Source organism: Natrix helvetica (assembly GCF_964273705.1).
Source record: "Natrix helvetica genome assembly, chromosome: Z".
Taxonomy (NCBI): Eukaryota; Metazoa; Chordata; class Lepidosauria; order Squamata; family Natricidae; genus Natrix; species Natrix helvetica.
The window spans coordinates 57,411,604-57,428,111 of record NC_138554.1 but is presented as its reverse complement, the minus strand read 5'-3'; the positions used below and the strand labels follow the sequence as shown (position 1 = coordinate 57,428,111).

The 16,508-nt window shown below is 41.8% G+C and overlaps 1 protein-coding gene across 1 annotated transcript in view; it reads left to right on the top strand.

Moving 5' to 3' along the window:
• The window catches only part of MRC2 (mannose receptor C-type 2), a 109,324-nt gene that overhangs the window by 26,295 nt on the left and 66,521 nt on the right, over positions 1–16,508 (top strand). The window contains exons 2-4 of the mRNA XM_081970080.1: positions 10,101–10,508; positions 13,114–13,287; positions 15,383–15,547. Coding sequence (XP_081826206.1) covers positions 10,101–10,508; positions 13,114–13,287; positions 15,383–15,547 — 747 coding nt within the window. The remainder of the gene's footprint in view (positions 1–10,100; positions 10,509–13,113; positions 13,288–15,382; positions 15,548–16,508) is intronic.

Here is a 16,508-nt window from a genome sequence, read left to right as displayed (position 1 = left end):
TAAGTAAAGCACAGATTGGTGTCTATTGGCAACTTCTGTATCCTGAGCCTGCTGGAATGTGACTTTTGCTCTCATGAGATAGTCAAGAAAAAATTAAGTCTGGTTGTCTGACATATTTCAGAATTTTGATCTCCCTTGAGAATAGCAGCATTTCACTCAGTATTTTCATTAGAATATTAATCAGGATGAGATTATGATGCTGTTCTGAAAAATACCATAAATAATTGCCTTGAGGCAGAGCAGCTGTTCTGTAAACTTTCATGAGGGAATTACCATCCAGCTGTCTAGAAAAGAAAATGGTATTTACTTCCTTGATAATTTTTATAGCAGTATCAGTATTTGTAACATGAGAATTTGCTGTGAAAATGAGTGTGTTTCTTCATTTTTTAAAAAATTTCAAATTAATGTACTGAAGTTTAACTAGGAAATTTCCATAACAAATCATATCTCTCTAGGTCGAGATGGCCTGTCTCACTTCTACACTGATCTCTCTAGGTTGGCATTAAAACTAATGCTACGAGAATTTAATTTCATAGAAATGATGCTGTTTTTAGGAGCCATCCAAAAGATCAAGATGGCTATGATGATTACACAATTGAAACTTCATCCCTTTTAATGTATATCACACATATGAAAAAGCGTGGAGGATCAAATTTTTGTGGGTGTGCTTACTATGTTAACTTTTAAAACTCTTCTCCCAATAAAGAATTCCCCTGTCATTTTTCTAGGTAGAGGATAATGGTTTTCAAATTTCCAGGTACGAGTGTAAAATGATAAGGTGATAAAATAATCAGGTGATTAGACAATAAGACATGCTACCAGAAGTTTGCCAATCTTGACTGAATAATAATATTTAAAAGTAAGAGGAAGCAGAAAAAAACTAGAAGTGGAAAGAGAGAAAAGGAAAGGAAGGGCAAACAATTTATTTGAAGTGCAGCTTTCCCAGCCTAGTGACCTCCAGATGCATTGCAAGCACTCTTCTGCTCCTTTCATCCTCAACAAATAACTATTCCTAACATTTCTGAAACGCATCAGGTTGGTACAGGCTACTGTACTTAACTGACTTCAGGGTCTATCATCTCATTTGATTAATAAAGGTTTTTAAATGTTGATTCTTGGTGTAAATGATGGCCCCATAAGAACTGTAAAATTATCATATTTTGAAATTAATTGCATAATTGCAGTAATGTTCATGTGTGGTTTCTCCCATTTCTGTAACTTGGACTTGAAGGGACTGGAAAAATACTTTATGGGAGTTTATTTTTTTTTCCTGAGCTTACATCTGAAATTTAAACAAGAAACCAGCCAATGACTCTTACCTGTGTACAATGTGTTCTGATATCTGTTAAGTATAGATGTTATATACTGCCCACAATATAGACATATAAATTTGATAAATGAACAAACATACAAAGGCCCATAGCAACGTATAGTCAGATTCTTCACCAGGTTGCAAAGAAGATCTACAATGCAATAGTCCTAAAGAAAGGCATAATTACATGAGGGGCAAGATAGACACATTCCTTCTGAGGTCTGCCCATGCTTGCTCTTGTTGCTAAAGTTTTCATCTCCCTTAAAGACATGAATTTTACTATAATAGATCAAATAGAAGAAACATCTTCCAACTAGAGCCAAGATTTTACTAATCAGGTAATTAATTTTAGTAACTCTTTATTAACCAAGTAACTGATGACTATTTTCCTTTTTTTCTCTGCAGCAAAAGGTCATGAAACTTTTGGGGGCTGTAATTTTCTAAGTTCTACAAGCTGTAATTTTCCAACTTTAGCCCTTTGTTTTTAGAGTAAGTTGATGCTTTTTTTGTTTGTTTTTTTGGCTCACTCACACTTTTTGCTGAGTTAGCTTACTGTGACCTGAAAGTTTCTAAAACCACAACGCTAAGAATATAGAGCAAGTTGGGGAAAGCTAACTCTTCTTAAAATGTGCTGTCGGCCTTTGTTTGGAAGGGGAGTTTATGTTTCTCTTTTTGCTGCTTAAAAAAAGATCCTAAAAGTGCTTAACTTTTTTTTTTTTAAATGATGGTGTCTCAGAACTCATATTTTCTGAGCTGAAAGCATACAACTAGCCAGAAATCCTGCTAAGAATTTTCTTGGGAAAAAATCAGTTTAAGACAAGAAAGTTGATCATTAGTCATTACTGGAAATTTGAACTAAAACACCAAGTAAAACATTATGAGAGTATATATTTATTTGCAATCAAAGTACTATATATCATTCTCGTTAATTGTCCCTACTCTCAGCAAACTAACTTAGTCATTCCTTTCCAAAATGTTTGATTACAGATGTGGGACTGTTGAATCTAGGATTTCCCACATCAAGACCTCAAAGATCTTTTTTAACCCCATTCTATGTTCTAAGGCTCTATTTCATATTTATCGTCTGATTTTTCTTTTTCCCTTTTATTGTAATTGTAAACCTTGATACATTATATTGTTTCAATGTAAATTTCAATACAGTAATATTTAATATAATTAACAATTATGATAATGCTACTATTTAGAACAAGGGTGTCAAACTCAAGGCCCGGGGGCCAGACCTGGCCCACAGTGTGCTTATATCTGGATTTAGTATCATCTGCACTCTGGAAACAGCAAAGAACCACTCTGCAGTGCCTCTGCCAGCAAAAATGGAGCTCGTGAGGGTTGCCCAAGCTCCATTTTCTCTGGCAGAAGGTTGCAGGAGGCCTTCACAGCCAAAAACGGAGCTCGGAAGACTGTTTTCACTGGCAGAGCACCTGGGCCACCACAAGCGCCCCCCCCCCCCGACACGAGTGACATTGAGCTAGCTACACCCACCCTGCCCAGCCCCCCCCAAGGTCAAACAGAACCCTGATGTGGCCCTCAATGAAATTGAGTTTGGCACCCCTGATTTAGAATGTTTAAATTATTGAAAATAATTAATTATTGAAAATAAAAATAAATATATTAGTAATAATTGTAGATAATCAATCAGAATATAGCTTTGAGGTCTTCGAGTCCAAAACCCTGCTCAAGCAGAAGACCTTAAACAATTTGAGACAAGTGGCTGTCTGGCCTCTTCTTAAAAAAAGCTACAGTGAGAAGCATCCACAACTTCTGAAGGCAAGCTGTTCCACGGGTTAATTGTGCTTACTGCTAGGAAGTTTCTCCTTAATTCCAGCTTGCTTCTCCTTGGTTAGTTTCCATCCATTGTTTCTTGTCTTGCCTTCTGGTGCTTTGGAAAATAAGTTGACCCCTTCTTCTTCGTAGTAGCCCCTCAAATACTGGAATACTGCTATCATGTCACCCCCCTGGTCCTTCTTTTCTCTAGACTAGCCATACCCAGTTTCTGCAACTGTTCTTCATATGTTTTAATCTCCAGGCTTCATCCTAGTTGTTCTTCTCTGCACTTTTCCCAAAGCCTCAACATCTTTTTTGTAATGCGGTGACCAAAACTGGATGTTGTATTCCAGATGTGGTCTCCTAAGATTTTATAAAGCAATACTAATATTTCATGTGATTTTGATTCTGTGCCTCATAGAACCATAAACAGAGATTTATACAACCAAGGATTGTATTAGCTTTTTTGGCTGCTGCCATACATTGCTGGCTTATATTTAAGTGATCATCCACTAGCCCTCCAAGGTCCCTCTCACAGTTACTTTTTTGAGCCAGATTTCACCTAATGTATACTTGTATCTTTGGTTTTTTTCTGCCTAAGTGTAAAACCTTGCTTTTCTCTACATTAAATTTCATTTTGTTGGATAGGGCCCATTGTTCAAGTCTGTCAAGATCTTTTCGCATTCTGAGCTTGTCTTCTGGGTTGTTGGTTATTCCTGCTAATTTAGTATCATCTGCAGATTTGATGAGTTCCCCTTCTATTCCCTCATCTAAATTATTTATGAAGATATTGAAGAATACTGGCCCTAAGATGGAACCTTATGTACTCCACTCTTACTTCTGTCCATGTAGATGTAGTACCATTAAGAGTACCATTGAGTATGGTTTGTGAGCCAGTTACAAATCCATTTGGCGATTATGCTATCTATCCCACATTTTTCTAGCTTAACAAGAGATAGGTTGAGATCTACTGTGTCAAATGCCTCACTGAAATCAAAGTATACTATGTCCACAGCTTTTCACTGGTCCACTAATTTAGTCACTATCAAAGAATGACATAAGATTGGTTTGGTATGATCTGGTTTTAATAAGCCATGTTTATTCTAGATATAACTTTATTTGTTTCTAGATGTTCACAATTTGTATTTTGATTACCTTTTCTAGTATCTTCTCAGGCTGATTGGTCTGTAGTTTCCTGGGTATGTTAGGATATCAATATTGTGCGCTTGGGATTATTTTACTTTTGATCCAAAATTAAAAACAAAAAACATAGAGACAAGGAAGATCGAGCAAACACTGGAAATTATAAATCAGCAAGTAACAGCCATAGGCAAGAAAATCAGTAGATATGTAGGTAACGCAAAGGAATATAAGAATATAGCTTGGATATAGGAGGGGGTGAAAGAAAAAATAAGTTGAAATGAAGGAACTTGTAATAAAGAAATCGTGGAGAAAAGAACAAGAAAGATAAAAGAATTAGTCCGCACCAGTTGAAGATGAACTACATGGTTTTTGGTTGAAATATCTACAAAACATTTAACATAAATTTTCCTTAAAATTATGGTGTGAGTTTTATAGATTATTCCATAATTATTTCCATTATTATATGGTAATAGCGTCTTTGAAACTTTTCATCCATTTTCCAAAACAGATTTTGTTTGTGTGTTCTGTTTCCCTATCATACTTAGGTAAGGTATATAAGTATCCTAATTAATATTGATGATTTTGTATGAATTTCACACTTTTGCTTAACATCTCTGTTTCCTTTTTGAGATCTGATTTTATTCTTCTGCCTATTTGTAAATACATCAACCATGATACATCCCACCTTTCACTAAACAGTTCTTGTTGTTTTTTATTTGGTTGTGGAATCTGAGTAATCCATATCTCTGTATGTAATTATATTTTGCTTTCTGTTGTCTCCAACCTGAAAAGGATTTCAGAGAGAAGTGAGGGATGAAATTGTTGAGTACAGGTAGTTCTCAACTTACAACAGTTCATTTAGTGACTGTTCAGGTTACAGCAGCACTGAAAAAGGTGATTTTTGACCGTTTCCCACATTTATGACTGTTGCAGCATCCCCTGGTCACATGATCAAAATTCAGATGCTTGGCAACTGTGTCCCAGGATCAGGTGATCACCTTTTACAACCTTCTGACAAGCAAAGTCAATGGGGAAGACAGAGTCACTTATTGTATTACTAACTTAGCAACTGCAGTGATTCACTTAGACAACTGTGGCAAGAAAAGTCGTAAAACAGAGCAAAACTCACTTAACAAGTGTCTTAATTAACAGCAGAATTTTTAGGCTCAATTGTGTTTGAAAGTTGAGGACTACCTATATTCCATATGTTTATCAAACTTGGTTTGATAATATGTCATTTTATGTTTTTACCCTCTTTTGTGACTCTACCATAAGCATCAATGAAATCCTAAATCGGCTGTTGAGTCCTCAACTTGTGACTGGTCCTAAGTCCTTGACTTATGACCGGCCGCAAGTCCTCGACTTACAATTGACAGCCGGCAACAGCTCAGCCACGCCTGATTGGCTAAGGCACGGCTGGCTAAGCGCGGGCTGTCTGCTTCGTTCCCATTGGTTGCCCTGCTTGACACCTCCGGTATAAGTAGCTATCAAGCAGGCGAGGTACTGAATCTTGTATATAGTTATCTATTGTTGAGTTCTGTTAAATAAACGCTGTTCAACTTATCTCAGCCGTCTCACATCTCCTCAATCAATCCAGAATTTAATACTGGCGACGAAGGTGGGATGCTGAGGGTTCCAGCGTGAAAGCTATGGAAGAAGAAAAATTAATAAATTTCCTCTTTGTACAAAGAAAAAAAATTTTTTTTACCTCAGCGTGATTCTTTCTGCTATGGCTTTGCTGCCTCCATTCACGCCCTTCGGCACAGCCAATGAATCTTAGCCCGGTTTCCTTGAACGCTTTGAGTGTTTCCTCATCACTAACAATTACCACCAGCTGCCTTTGGACTGAAAATGCAGTTTCTTCCTCAGCTTGTGTGGACCCGAAATGTTCAACATTGCCAGGGCTCTCACTTCAGCCTTGGCGGTTTACGAGTTGAACTGGGACACACTCATCGGCAAACTAAAAAATCATTACACACCGATTCTCTCCTGTATAGTCCGCCGTTATGCGTTCCCTCAATGTGTTCAGAAAGACACTGAAACTGTAAGCCAATTCTTACAGTCTCTCCGAACAGCGGCTATACAGTGCGAATTCATCGACTTCGATGACTCGCTGGTCGAGCAATTCTTCTGTGGGGTCCATGATGTACACCTCAAGCGGAGATTGCTAGCCTGAGCAGACATCACCCTTCAGCAGGTGGTGGAAGAAGCCAGAGCCGGCGAGCTGTCAGAAAAATCTACGGCAGAAATACAGCGGTGCCAACAGCTAATCGCACCTCCACAAAGAACCTGCCTCATAAATGAACTAGCTCCCCTAGACGATCTGGAGGAAGATCAGGTCGACCGTCTCCGGGGTCAACCTAGAAGACTGCCTCCACCAGCTGCCAACCGTTCCACGGCTGCCTGTTTGGGTTGCGGTGGCAATCACGTTTGTTCCGCCTGCCCATTTAAAGCTGTTGCCGCTGCTCAAAGAAAGGCCACCTCGCTCATGTATACCCTACCACTGGCACCTCAAGCCAACTACCGCCCGGCTCCAAACTGCCAGCAACGCCGACAGCAGACCCAGAGGGACGATTGCTACATGATCACCAAGAACCAGCCAGATGTCCCTTCCGCATCGGTCAACAAAGCTTCAGCTGACGGAAAAAAATTCACGATTTCCCTGCTCATTGAAGGGTCTCTTTGCATCCTGGAGGTGAACTTGGGGTCCTCCCGCTCCCTCTTGTCCTGGAGTGCCCTTTCCAAGATGTGCTCTGCCATCTCAAGCAGCCAGCTGACACCTGCAGATACAACTTTAAAAGATTACCAGGGGACTCAAATTCCTACCCTGGGCAGCTATGCTGTTTGGGTGAACTATGGGGATTTCCAAAGGAAGCTTCCCATCCTGGTAGTTGGGAACTCCCTGCCAGCCCTATTGGGGTTTGACTGGTTCCCTTCGCTGGGCCTGTCCCTCATGGGAGTCCATTGAACCTCTACCATATCACCTATCGTCGAAGACATCATCTCTGAGTTTGCTGGCGTCTTTGACGGCACTTTAGATGAATATAAGGATTCCCCTATCTCTTTAAACATAGACCCCCAGGTTGCTCAAGACTCGCAGGGTGCTATTTGCCTTGATGCCGAAGGTTGATGCCGAACTAGATAAGTTGTTGGCGCAGGGAGTCCTGGAGCCTGTCGACCAAATGGGAGACCCCCATAGTGGTCCCCGTTAAGGTTGACAGGTCTATCAGGATCTGCGCTGACTATGAGTCGACCATCAACCTCGTCCTCCAGGCAAATCCATATCCAGTTCCGGTTATGCAGCACCTGCTCCACTCTTTGGGGCAGGGCTGCATATTTGCCAAACTGCATATGGCGCAGGTCTATCAGCAGCTCCCGGTGGATGATGAGGCTGCGGCTGCCCAGACCATTGCCACCCATTGCTTTCTGCTGTCGCCGGTTACAATTTGGCATCTCCGTTGCCACAGGGATCTTCCAGAGCCTCATGGAGCAATTGCTCCATGGGCTCCCAGGCGTGGTTCCCTACTTCGATGACATCCTGATTGCTCCTGCAGTCGATCAGGGCTCATCAAAGTCCTTCAGAAGGTCCTCAACTGTTTCAGAGGTGTGGGCTTAAAATTGAAGTGCAGCAAATGTTCCTTTGCTGTGCCTAGGGTGGAATTCCGGGTTTCCTTGTGGACGCTCAGGGCATCCACCCCACTCCTTCTAAAATAGCAGCCATCAGGAACGTCCCCACTCCTACCTCTAAGGCGCAGCTGCAGGTGTTCCTCGGTCTTTTAAATTTCTATGTGCCATTTCTTCTGCACAAAGCATCACTTGCTGAGCTGCTGCATCAGTTTCTCGACTGATCTGCAGCCTGGTGGTGGGGCAGCCGCGAGGCGCATGCGTTCACGGCTGTCAAAGCTATGCTTACGTCAGCGGCTGTCTTAGTCCAATACAGTGACAAGCTGCCGCAGACATTAGCATGTGATGCCTCCCCTTTTGGTGTGGGGGCAATTCTGAGCCATGTCCTCCCCAATGGCTCAGAAGCCCCCATAGCTTTTTACTCCCGGACCTTCTCCGCTGAGGGGAACTCTCCCCCTGCTGCACCTGTTAGGGACTGGGAGCTTCCCAGGGGAACCTGGTCTAGGCTCCATTTGGATTTCGCAGGTCCCTTCCATGGTCAGAACTTTCTGGTGGTCGTGGACGCCTACTCGGATTGGGTGGAACTCATGCTCATGCCATCTACAACTGCATAGTCCACCACACTGGGCCTATGACATCTGTTTGCAACCCATGGGTTGCCGGACACCGTCATGGACTGACAATGGACTTCATTTCACCTCCTCGACCTTCCAGGAATTTCTGGCCAAACAGGGGATCCACCCATGCACCAACAGCACCTTACTACCCTGCTTGTAATGGTCAGGTGAAATGTACTGTCCACTCGGCCAAGGAGGCGTTGGGCAGAATGGACCGAGGAGATTGGCCGGACAAGGTGGCGGCTTACCTTCTCGGTCAGTACTCCACCCCATGCCCCCTGTCCAACAAAAGCCCCGCCGAGCTGCTGATGGGCCTCCACCTGCGGGCCACCCTGGACAGGCTGCACCCCCGCTACAAGACACAGCAGCTTCGCAACCTGGGGGCTTCTCCCCTACACTTTGGGGAGGGTGACCTGGTCTACGCCAGGAATTTCTCGGGGGGGTCCGAGGTAGGTGCCTGCCACTATCTCCGCAGTAACCGGCACCTGTTCTTACAGAGTCGGACTCCCTGAGCGAGTGGCGGCGCCATGTGGATAAACTGAAGCGCCCCTTTCCACCTGAAGCCTTCTCCCGGTCAGGCCTCTCCTACCCGCCCGCCATTGCCCAGCAGCCTGACCAGGAACCTCCTCCGTCCGACGCGCCACCATTTTGCCCCTTTCCAAATGAGGCCTTCCTCCAGTCAGGCCTCTCCTACCCGGCCACTGCCTTCCGGCAGCCTGTCCAAGTTCCGCCTCCATCCGTGTCGCTGCTGTTCCACTTACCTGGTTCGTTGATTCCGCCTCCAAGGGTAAGTCCCAATGACGTCACCCAGAGCTCCACTCCCGTTGGGGAGGAGCTACCACAGGGACATCTTACCTTGTCGAATGCTCCACCGCAACTGAGGCGTTCTGGGTGAGTCCGGCACAGCCCTGCCTTTTGAGCGATTATGCATGTGCCACTGCCACGCATGCGTCCTCGCTATGGGGGAAGAAGTGTTGAGTCCTCGACTTGCGACCGATCCTAAGTCCTCAACTTACGATTGACAACCGGCAACAGCTCAGCCGCGCCTGATTGGCTAAGGCGCGGCTAGCTAAGCGCGGGCTGTCTGCTTTGTTCCCATTGGTCACCCTGCTTGACAGCTCCGATATAAATAGCTGTCAAGCAGGCGAGGTACTGAATCTTGTATATAGTTATCTATTGTTGAGTTCTGTTAAATAAACGCTGTTCAACTTACCTTAGCTGTCTTACGTCTCCTCAATCAGTCCAGAATTTAATATCGGCCCTCTCCAAAATTGACATTTTACTATTCAGGGGTTTTATCCATTCTGTTGTGTGTGTTAGGCAGCTTGCTTCCTGATATAGTTTTAGATTTGGAAGATCCGAAGACCAGCTCTCTCTTTGGTGTCTTCTACACATTTCGTTTCACTCCGTGTCTTTTCCCATTCCATATTAATTTACTAATAGTTTCTGCCATATTTATTGTCTGCTTCTAACTCCGTGCCAAGATCAAATTTAGATGGCTTCATTTGTGATGTATTTGGGGATATGTGTCAGGTAGTTGATACTGAATGGTTTTCTGTATTTGAACCTTCAGTAGCGATAGTAATAATTGTTGTTGTGGGTTTTTTTTTGTATTTTCTCAGACTCTGGGATATTCCTCATCTATAACAATGGTCTGCAGAGCTGCTTGGAAACAAAGGATTCTTTGGTGAAAATTTCTAAAATCTGTAATGCAAGTCTTCCTGCTCAGAAGTGGAAATGGGTTTCCAGGAATCGGCTTTTCAACATTGGAAACATGCAATGCTTGGGAGTCTCCTGGAAGTCTGCAAACAGTAGTGCCACTACCCATGCATTGGCCACTTATGAATGTGACCGTGAATCTGTCAACATGCGGTGGAACTGTCGGAATCTAGGGGACCAGCTTTCCCAGTATTTGAGCTCGAGGTTGGGGAACTGGTCACTGACACCAGCTGAGAGAGGTGACCAGGCTCGTGGAGGACAATGGAAGATCTATGGCCATGATGAAGATTTGTGCTCTAGGCCATACTCTGGTAAAACCCATATTAGAAGACTGAAAAATTAATGTTGTTGTTTCCTATCATTGCACATGTCATAATTAAAAATGTTATTCTGCACTATCCAAATTTAATATATTTTAGATATTTTTATTATAATTATAAGCAAAAAATAAAACAGATATCAGGTACAGGTTAATAGTAATACATGTGTATGAGTTCAAGTTGTATAATTTAGCATTTTTACTTCCAGTAGCCATCTGCCATTTGCATCTTGAAAGTAGAGCAAGATGGTGATAAGACAGCATTAAACTTTCATTGTCCAAGCATTATCAGATCATTGCTATAGCAACTAAAGGGTAATTTCTGGGCTTTTGGATGTTCCCAAAAATCCCTTAATTTTAGCCCTGGCTAGCTAGAGTTACTAGGAACTGCAGTTTAGCAATATCTGTAGGATTTATAGGTAGCCAATCCTCACTATCTGGTTTAGATGATAATCTACTACTTAATTTTTTTTAATAAAGGTAGTCTGTATTGGTTGTTACAGCAACATAGTATTAGTTAGTTTATACAGTAAATTCTTACATTTATTATATGAGGAAAGTCACTTTCAATCCACCTTTGTCATATTCACTTTAGTTATCTAGTTATAAGCAATATTTGTTGATAGTTCAATATAAATCTTAGAAAGCAAATATAGAAAAGTTGCCATTTCTCTGATCATAGCTTTCCTTGAGAGACAAACAAAATACAAAACCAACAATCTGTCACCTGTTTTCACTGATTTTTCTCAAACTGAAATGGAAAGAAAACCCATCATAAATTCCAACTAATCTCTTCAACAGTAATTGGAATTAAATTAAGATTGTTTATTCAAGAATGCTACTAATCATATTCTAAATCTGTGGAAATAATACTTTAAAAATATTGGCTTCCTTGTTAAATTCTAGTCTTGATAGTGTAGATACACTAAAATTCCTACTGTTTATTTTGTAGGTTTCATCCATTATCCCAAAATCAACCTGAATAAACAAATCACACAATAGTATCAGAATAGTTTTGCTTTCTTCCAAAGTACATATAAAGATTCAATCTGCTATTTCAAGATTTTCACTATAATTTAGAATTCCATTTTTCCAAAGAATGGATGAACTCCAAAGCCATTAACCGCCATTCATTCTGAATATCTCTTACCATTTAAAATGAGCCTCAGCTTGTATGAGAAACAGCTGTATGGTGAACAAGTGGTTTCTGCTCTGATTTGAGTCCAGGCTCAGCTATTACACTAAATCCAGTCTAAATAGAATGTTCAGAGTATTCAATTAATAGTTTGATTTCAAATAATTTAAATGCTACTAATTTATCTGAATGATGGGATCTATGAGTAGTTTAGTGAGAATCCAAAACTTTGTCAGCAGGCATTTATGCATATTTTATAGTTTTACAGTTGTACAGAAGCAGTTATTTGACAATGCTAAGATGTATAAGTTCTATTAGAAAAGTAAAATAAAGTTTCTTTTAAGATAAATAGAAGAAAATTAGCAACATATCTCATGAAGTCTCTGACACAAAAAAGTGAACAAAGAGCACTGCAAATTCATTGGTCTAAATGTTTTCCAAAACAAATATATAAACGCAGATTTATTTAGTTTGGATTTAGTTTCTCTCAATCCAGAATTTGGGCAACCTTAGTGCAGAATTTTAAGATTGATATTTGCATTATGAAAAATGAATAACCCAAGCAAATTCAGATTAAAGCAATTTAATAATACGTATGGAATTGTAACCTATAACTGGTAAGATAGGTAGGTGTATTTTTCCCCAAAAGAATACATCTTTGCTCTCCGTTGTCTTTGCACATAAAGAACCATGTTTCAAAGATTCAATCTCATTTAATTGTATTTTGTATTAATCTACTGTGATCTATAATCCATCTATTAACACAAAAAGACATCTTAGTGGCATCTTAGTCTAACCAATTTTATCATTACATATAGCAGTAATTAAACTGGATAATCTTTAAAGTTTCAGAAAAGATTGTTTTCAGAAAAGATGAACATAGCAAGCTTTCTGAAAACTATTAATTGTTCAAATACTGCCAAAACATAAAACGAATTATAGGAGTAACTTTTCCATTATTTAGCTATCATCATTCTTGATGGGAATAAATCTTTTTTTCCTTAGAGTTAAGTAGCACATTTTCAAACACTACCAGGGACTGGGTTATCTGCTGAATGTTTATGAATTTAAGTGCAAATGGTCTACTGTTATGTTTTAGCCATCTGCCAACTTGATTTTTTTCAACAAATAAATCCTGAATTTTCTAAATGTATTGCTCTCCACTTGATGCAGAATTTATAGATTATACTGGAGAGTATGTGGGGGGACTATTGCGGGCAGGGCAGGGAAGGGGGAGGAAGTACAGTCATACATGGATTGGAACAATCTTCCAGCAATTAAATATGTGTTGGATTAATTTGAAATTAGGCAGCATAGGCTGATTATGGCTATCCATAACAGAATTATTGATTCTTAAATTGGATTGCAAAGTGTTGATTGCCAAACCTTTTGTTCAAAATTATAAACATTTCCTTTTTCTAGCAGAAGACAAATATGAGCTGTAGCTTTCTCTCTTTTCCAGAAATTTACACTATTCAAGGCAACTCTCATGGAAAGCCCTGCACCATCCCCTTCAAGTATGATAATCAGTGGTTTCATGATTGTACAAGTATGGGGCGTGGAGACGGTCATCTCTGGTGTGCCACCACACAGGATTATGGCAAGGATGAGAGATGGGGATTCTGCCCTGTTAAGAGTAAGCTGCTTCTGGTTGTACAGAATTGTGGGCATATGACTCCCTAGGCTAATACTTTTCAGTTTATTCATAAGGATGGTGACTATGTGCGATTATATGGGTTCTTTCTTTCTTTTTAACTATATTCCACAAGAGATTTTATTGTTTCTCCTTTTCACAGCAAGGCTCCTAAGGCTTAGGGCTATGATTTCCTGAATAATTCTGCTACTAACAAATATTTATGGATTTTTCCTGGGGCTTCTTATTATTCTTTCCTGCCACCCTCCCGTCAACTTAACTCACCTATGTTGTTTTCCTATACTTCCTACCTTTAGTTGCTACTTTGTAACTAGGCTCAAATTATATGTATGCATTTTTCTCTAGTACTTGCTTTCTTTTCCTGCATTTTATGTCTGATCCTTCCACTTAGTAAGTAGAACAGTGAAATAGAACTCGTAGAAAAGTGGTGTTTATATAGGCACTGGATTTGTATACAAATGCATATGTGTATACAGGCTAACTTATAAGTACAGTTCAGCCCCAAATTTCTATTGCTAAAGCAAGATGGTTGTTAAGCGAGTAGCACCCCATTTTATAATCTTTTTCCCACAGTTGTTAAATGAATCACGTCAATTGTTAAGTGAATCATGCAGTTTTATAAGCAAACCTGGCTTCCCCCATAGTCTTTGACAGAAGCCAGGATGGAAAGTTACAAAGGGTGATCATATGGTCCTGAGACACTGCAACTGTCATAGGTACATGCCAGTTGCCAAGTGCCCAAATTTTGATCACATGACCATGGGGATGCTGTAAAGGTGTTAAGTGTGAAAAGCAATCATAAGCTCACCTTTTTTCAGTGCTGTTGTAACATTGAATGGTCACCGAATGAATGATTTATCTATAGTTGTTATTTATTACTGCAATTGGAAATGGAAACTTGGTTGCTAATCGAAGCAGCCACTAAGTAAAACTTTAATTGTGCTTACAATCTTATTTCATTGTTTTACAGACTTGCTAAGGTGATAAATACGAGGATTGGTCACAGTGTTACTTTTTAATCACTGTTGCAACTGTGAACTGTTATTGTAGTCCTCACTTAATGACCATTTGTCCAGCCATGACAACATTGAACAAATAGTAATTATTACCAGTCCTCAAAGTTACAACCATTGCAGCATCTCTACAGGCGCACGATCAATTTGGCCACATGGCAGACTGCATTTATGATCACAGCATACAACTTCTGTCACCCACCAATCTCCCTCCCGTCTCTGCCCCTTTGGCTGTCTTGCACTCTGCCACCCCTGCCTCTCTGCTGCCCTTCTGCCTTCCACTTCACTGCCCATCGCCCTCCGTCCCATATGTCTCCTGAGATGTCATGTCACAGAGGCCAGCAGCATCAGCAGTGGGAGGAAGATTGCGAAGGTCAGCTGGATGCAGCTGGGAATGGCAAGCGAATAATAGGTGGTGGTAGTAGTGGAGTGCACGGTGGCCAAAGAGGTGAAGGGGGAGTTGAAGTGGAGGCAAGCATGGTAAGAGGGCAGAGCCTGTCTGCAGAAGGATGCTCTCTGGGCCTGGCTGGGCCTGGCTGAGGAGAATGCAGCAGGACAGAGACAGCAATTCATGCAGGCCAGGATAAGCATGTGGTTCTCGCCTAAAAAATGGCACCAACTCTTGCTTTATGACTAACCAGGATTACCAAAACAGTTGCTAAGCAGTGCAGGCACATGAAGTTATCCCTAAGCTTAGTGACAGAAATTCTGACGCAAATTAGGATTGTTAAACTAGGACTATATGTCTCACAATAAGAGTAAAAACTTAATATCAAATTGAGCATTCAAGAAATGTATCTTTCTATGCAGTTGCTGCAATCTTTATGAAAAGTACACATACGTTTATGCTTGGTACATTATAGTCTTCTGAATCCAACAATTCTACCTTGCATTTTTTTTCTTTTTTCACATGATTATTTCCTAGGCAACCATGGCCACACAACTTAACAAGCTGTAGAATGAATTTCCAAAAATGCATAGCTTTTCTTGAATCCATTTGCTAACTTAAGGTGAGGACGTATTGTGTTAACTGGAGTCACTTCCTTTTTGTCTTGTCCTCGTAGGCAATGACTGTGATACATTCTGGGACAGAGACCAACTCACCAATAGCTGCTATCAATTCAACTTCCAGTCCACCCTGTCTTGGCAGGAGGCTGGAAAGAGCTGTGAGCAGCAGGGGGCTGGCTTGCTTAGCATCACTGCGATTCATGAGCAGACCTACATCAATGGTAAGCATTGGAAATATGTACTTGAAACAGGTTCTCCTAGTAAAAGAGATGGAAAAATGTTTTGCTCTGCAGACTGACATGTTTATCCTTCTTTCAATTATAAAGACTAACAATAAGCCTTCCAATACTGATTATTTGTTGGCAGTGACGTGCGGTGAGGTTTATGGCTGGTGACGTCATCAGGAAGGCAGGGAATGGGACCACATGTGCTGGAGGCTGAGGTTCACGCTCCGCAGTCCCAAACAGCAGCTGCTTTTCAGTGCTTTTCTGAGCGTCTGGTGTTTAGGACATCCAGCTATCTACCTAAACGCCAGACGCACAGAAAAGCACTGAAAAGCACTTCGCCTCCAAACCACTTCGTCTTGATGATGTCACCGCAGCTGCTGGGCGCGGCCAGACGGAGGTAGCCAGAGCGACGCCGAGGCGGTCCGGGCGGACGAAAGAGCGAGCGAGCGAGCGAGCGATGGAGGATCAGGCAGCCTGATCCTCAGTCACTCGCCCGCCGGACTGCCTTGGTGCCACTCTGGCTACCTCTGTCCGTCTGTGCCTGGGAGCTGTGGCAACATCATCAAGACGAAGTCCAGCAGAGGCAGAAATGTTGTCGGCGCTCCCGGACTTCGTCTTGATGACGAAGCCACGAAAGCGACTGGGAAATGACGAGAACCTTCCTGCCTCTGCTGGACTTCGTGCACTCCTTGCAACTGCAATATACGTCCAGAAGCGGCTTTTGTGGCTAATGGGGTTTGGGCTTCCAGCCCAACAGCCCCTGCCATTTCTGGACGTCTATTGTAGTCGCAAGGAGCGCGCAAAGTACAGTGGGGGCAGGAAGTTTATTGCCGCTTCTGAGAACCCTCCTGCCTCCGCCGGTTGCCCAGCTGACACCGGCCCCCGCGCGCACCTCCTCCTCCTCCTCCCTCCTCTTCCTCTTCACTCCCCAAAGGCTCTTCTCCTTATCGGAGCT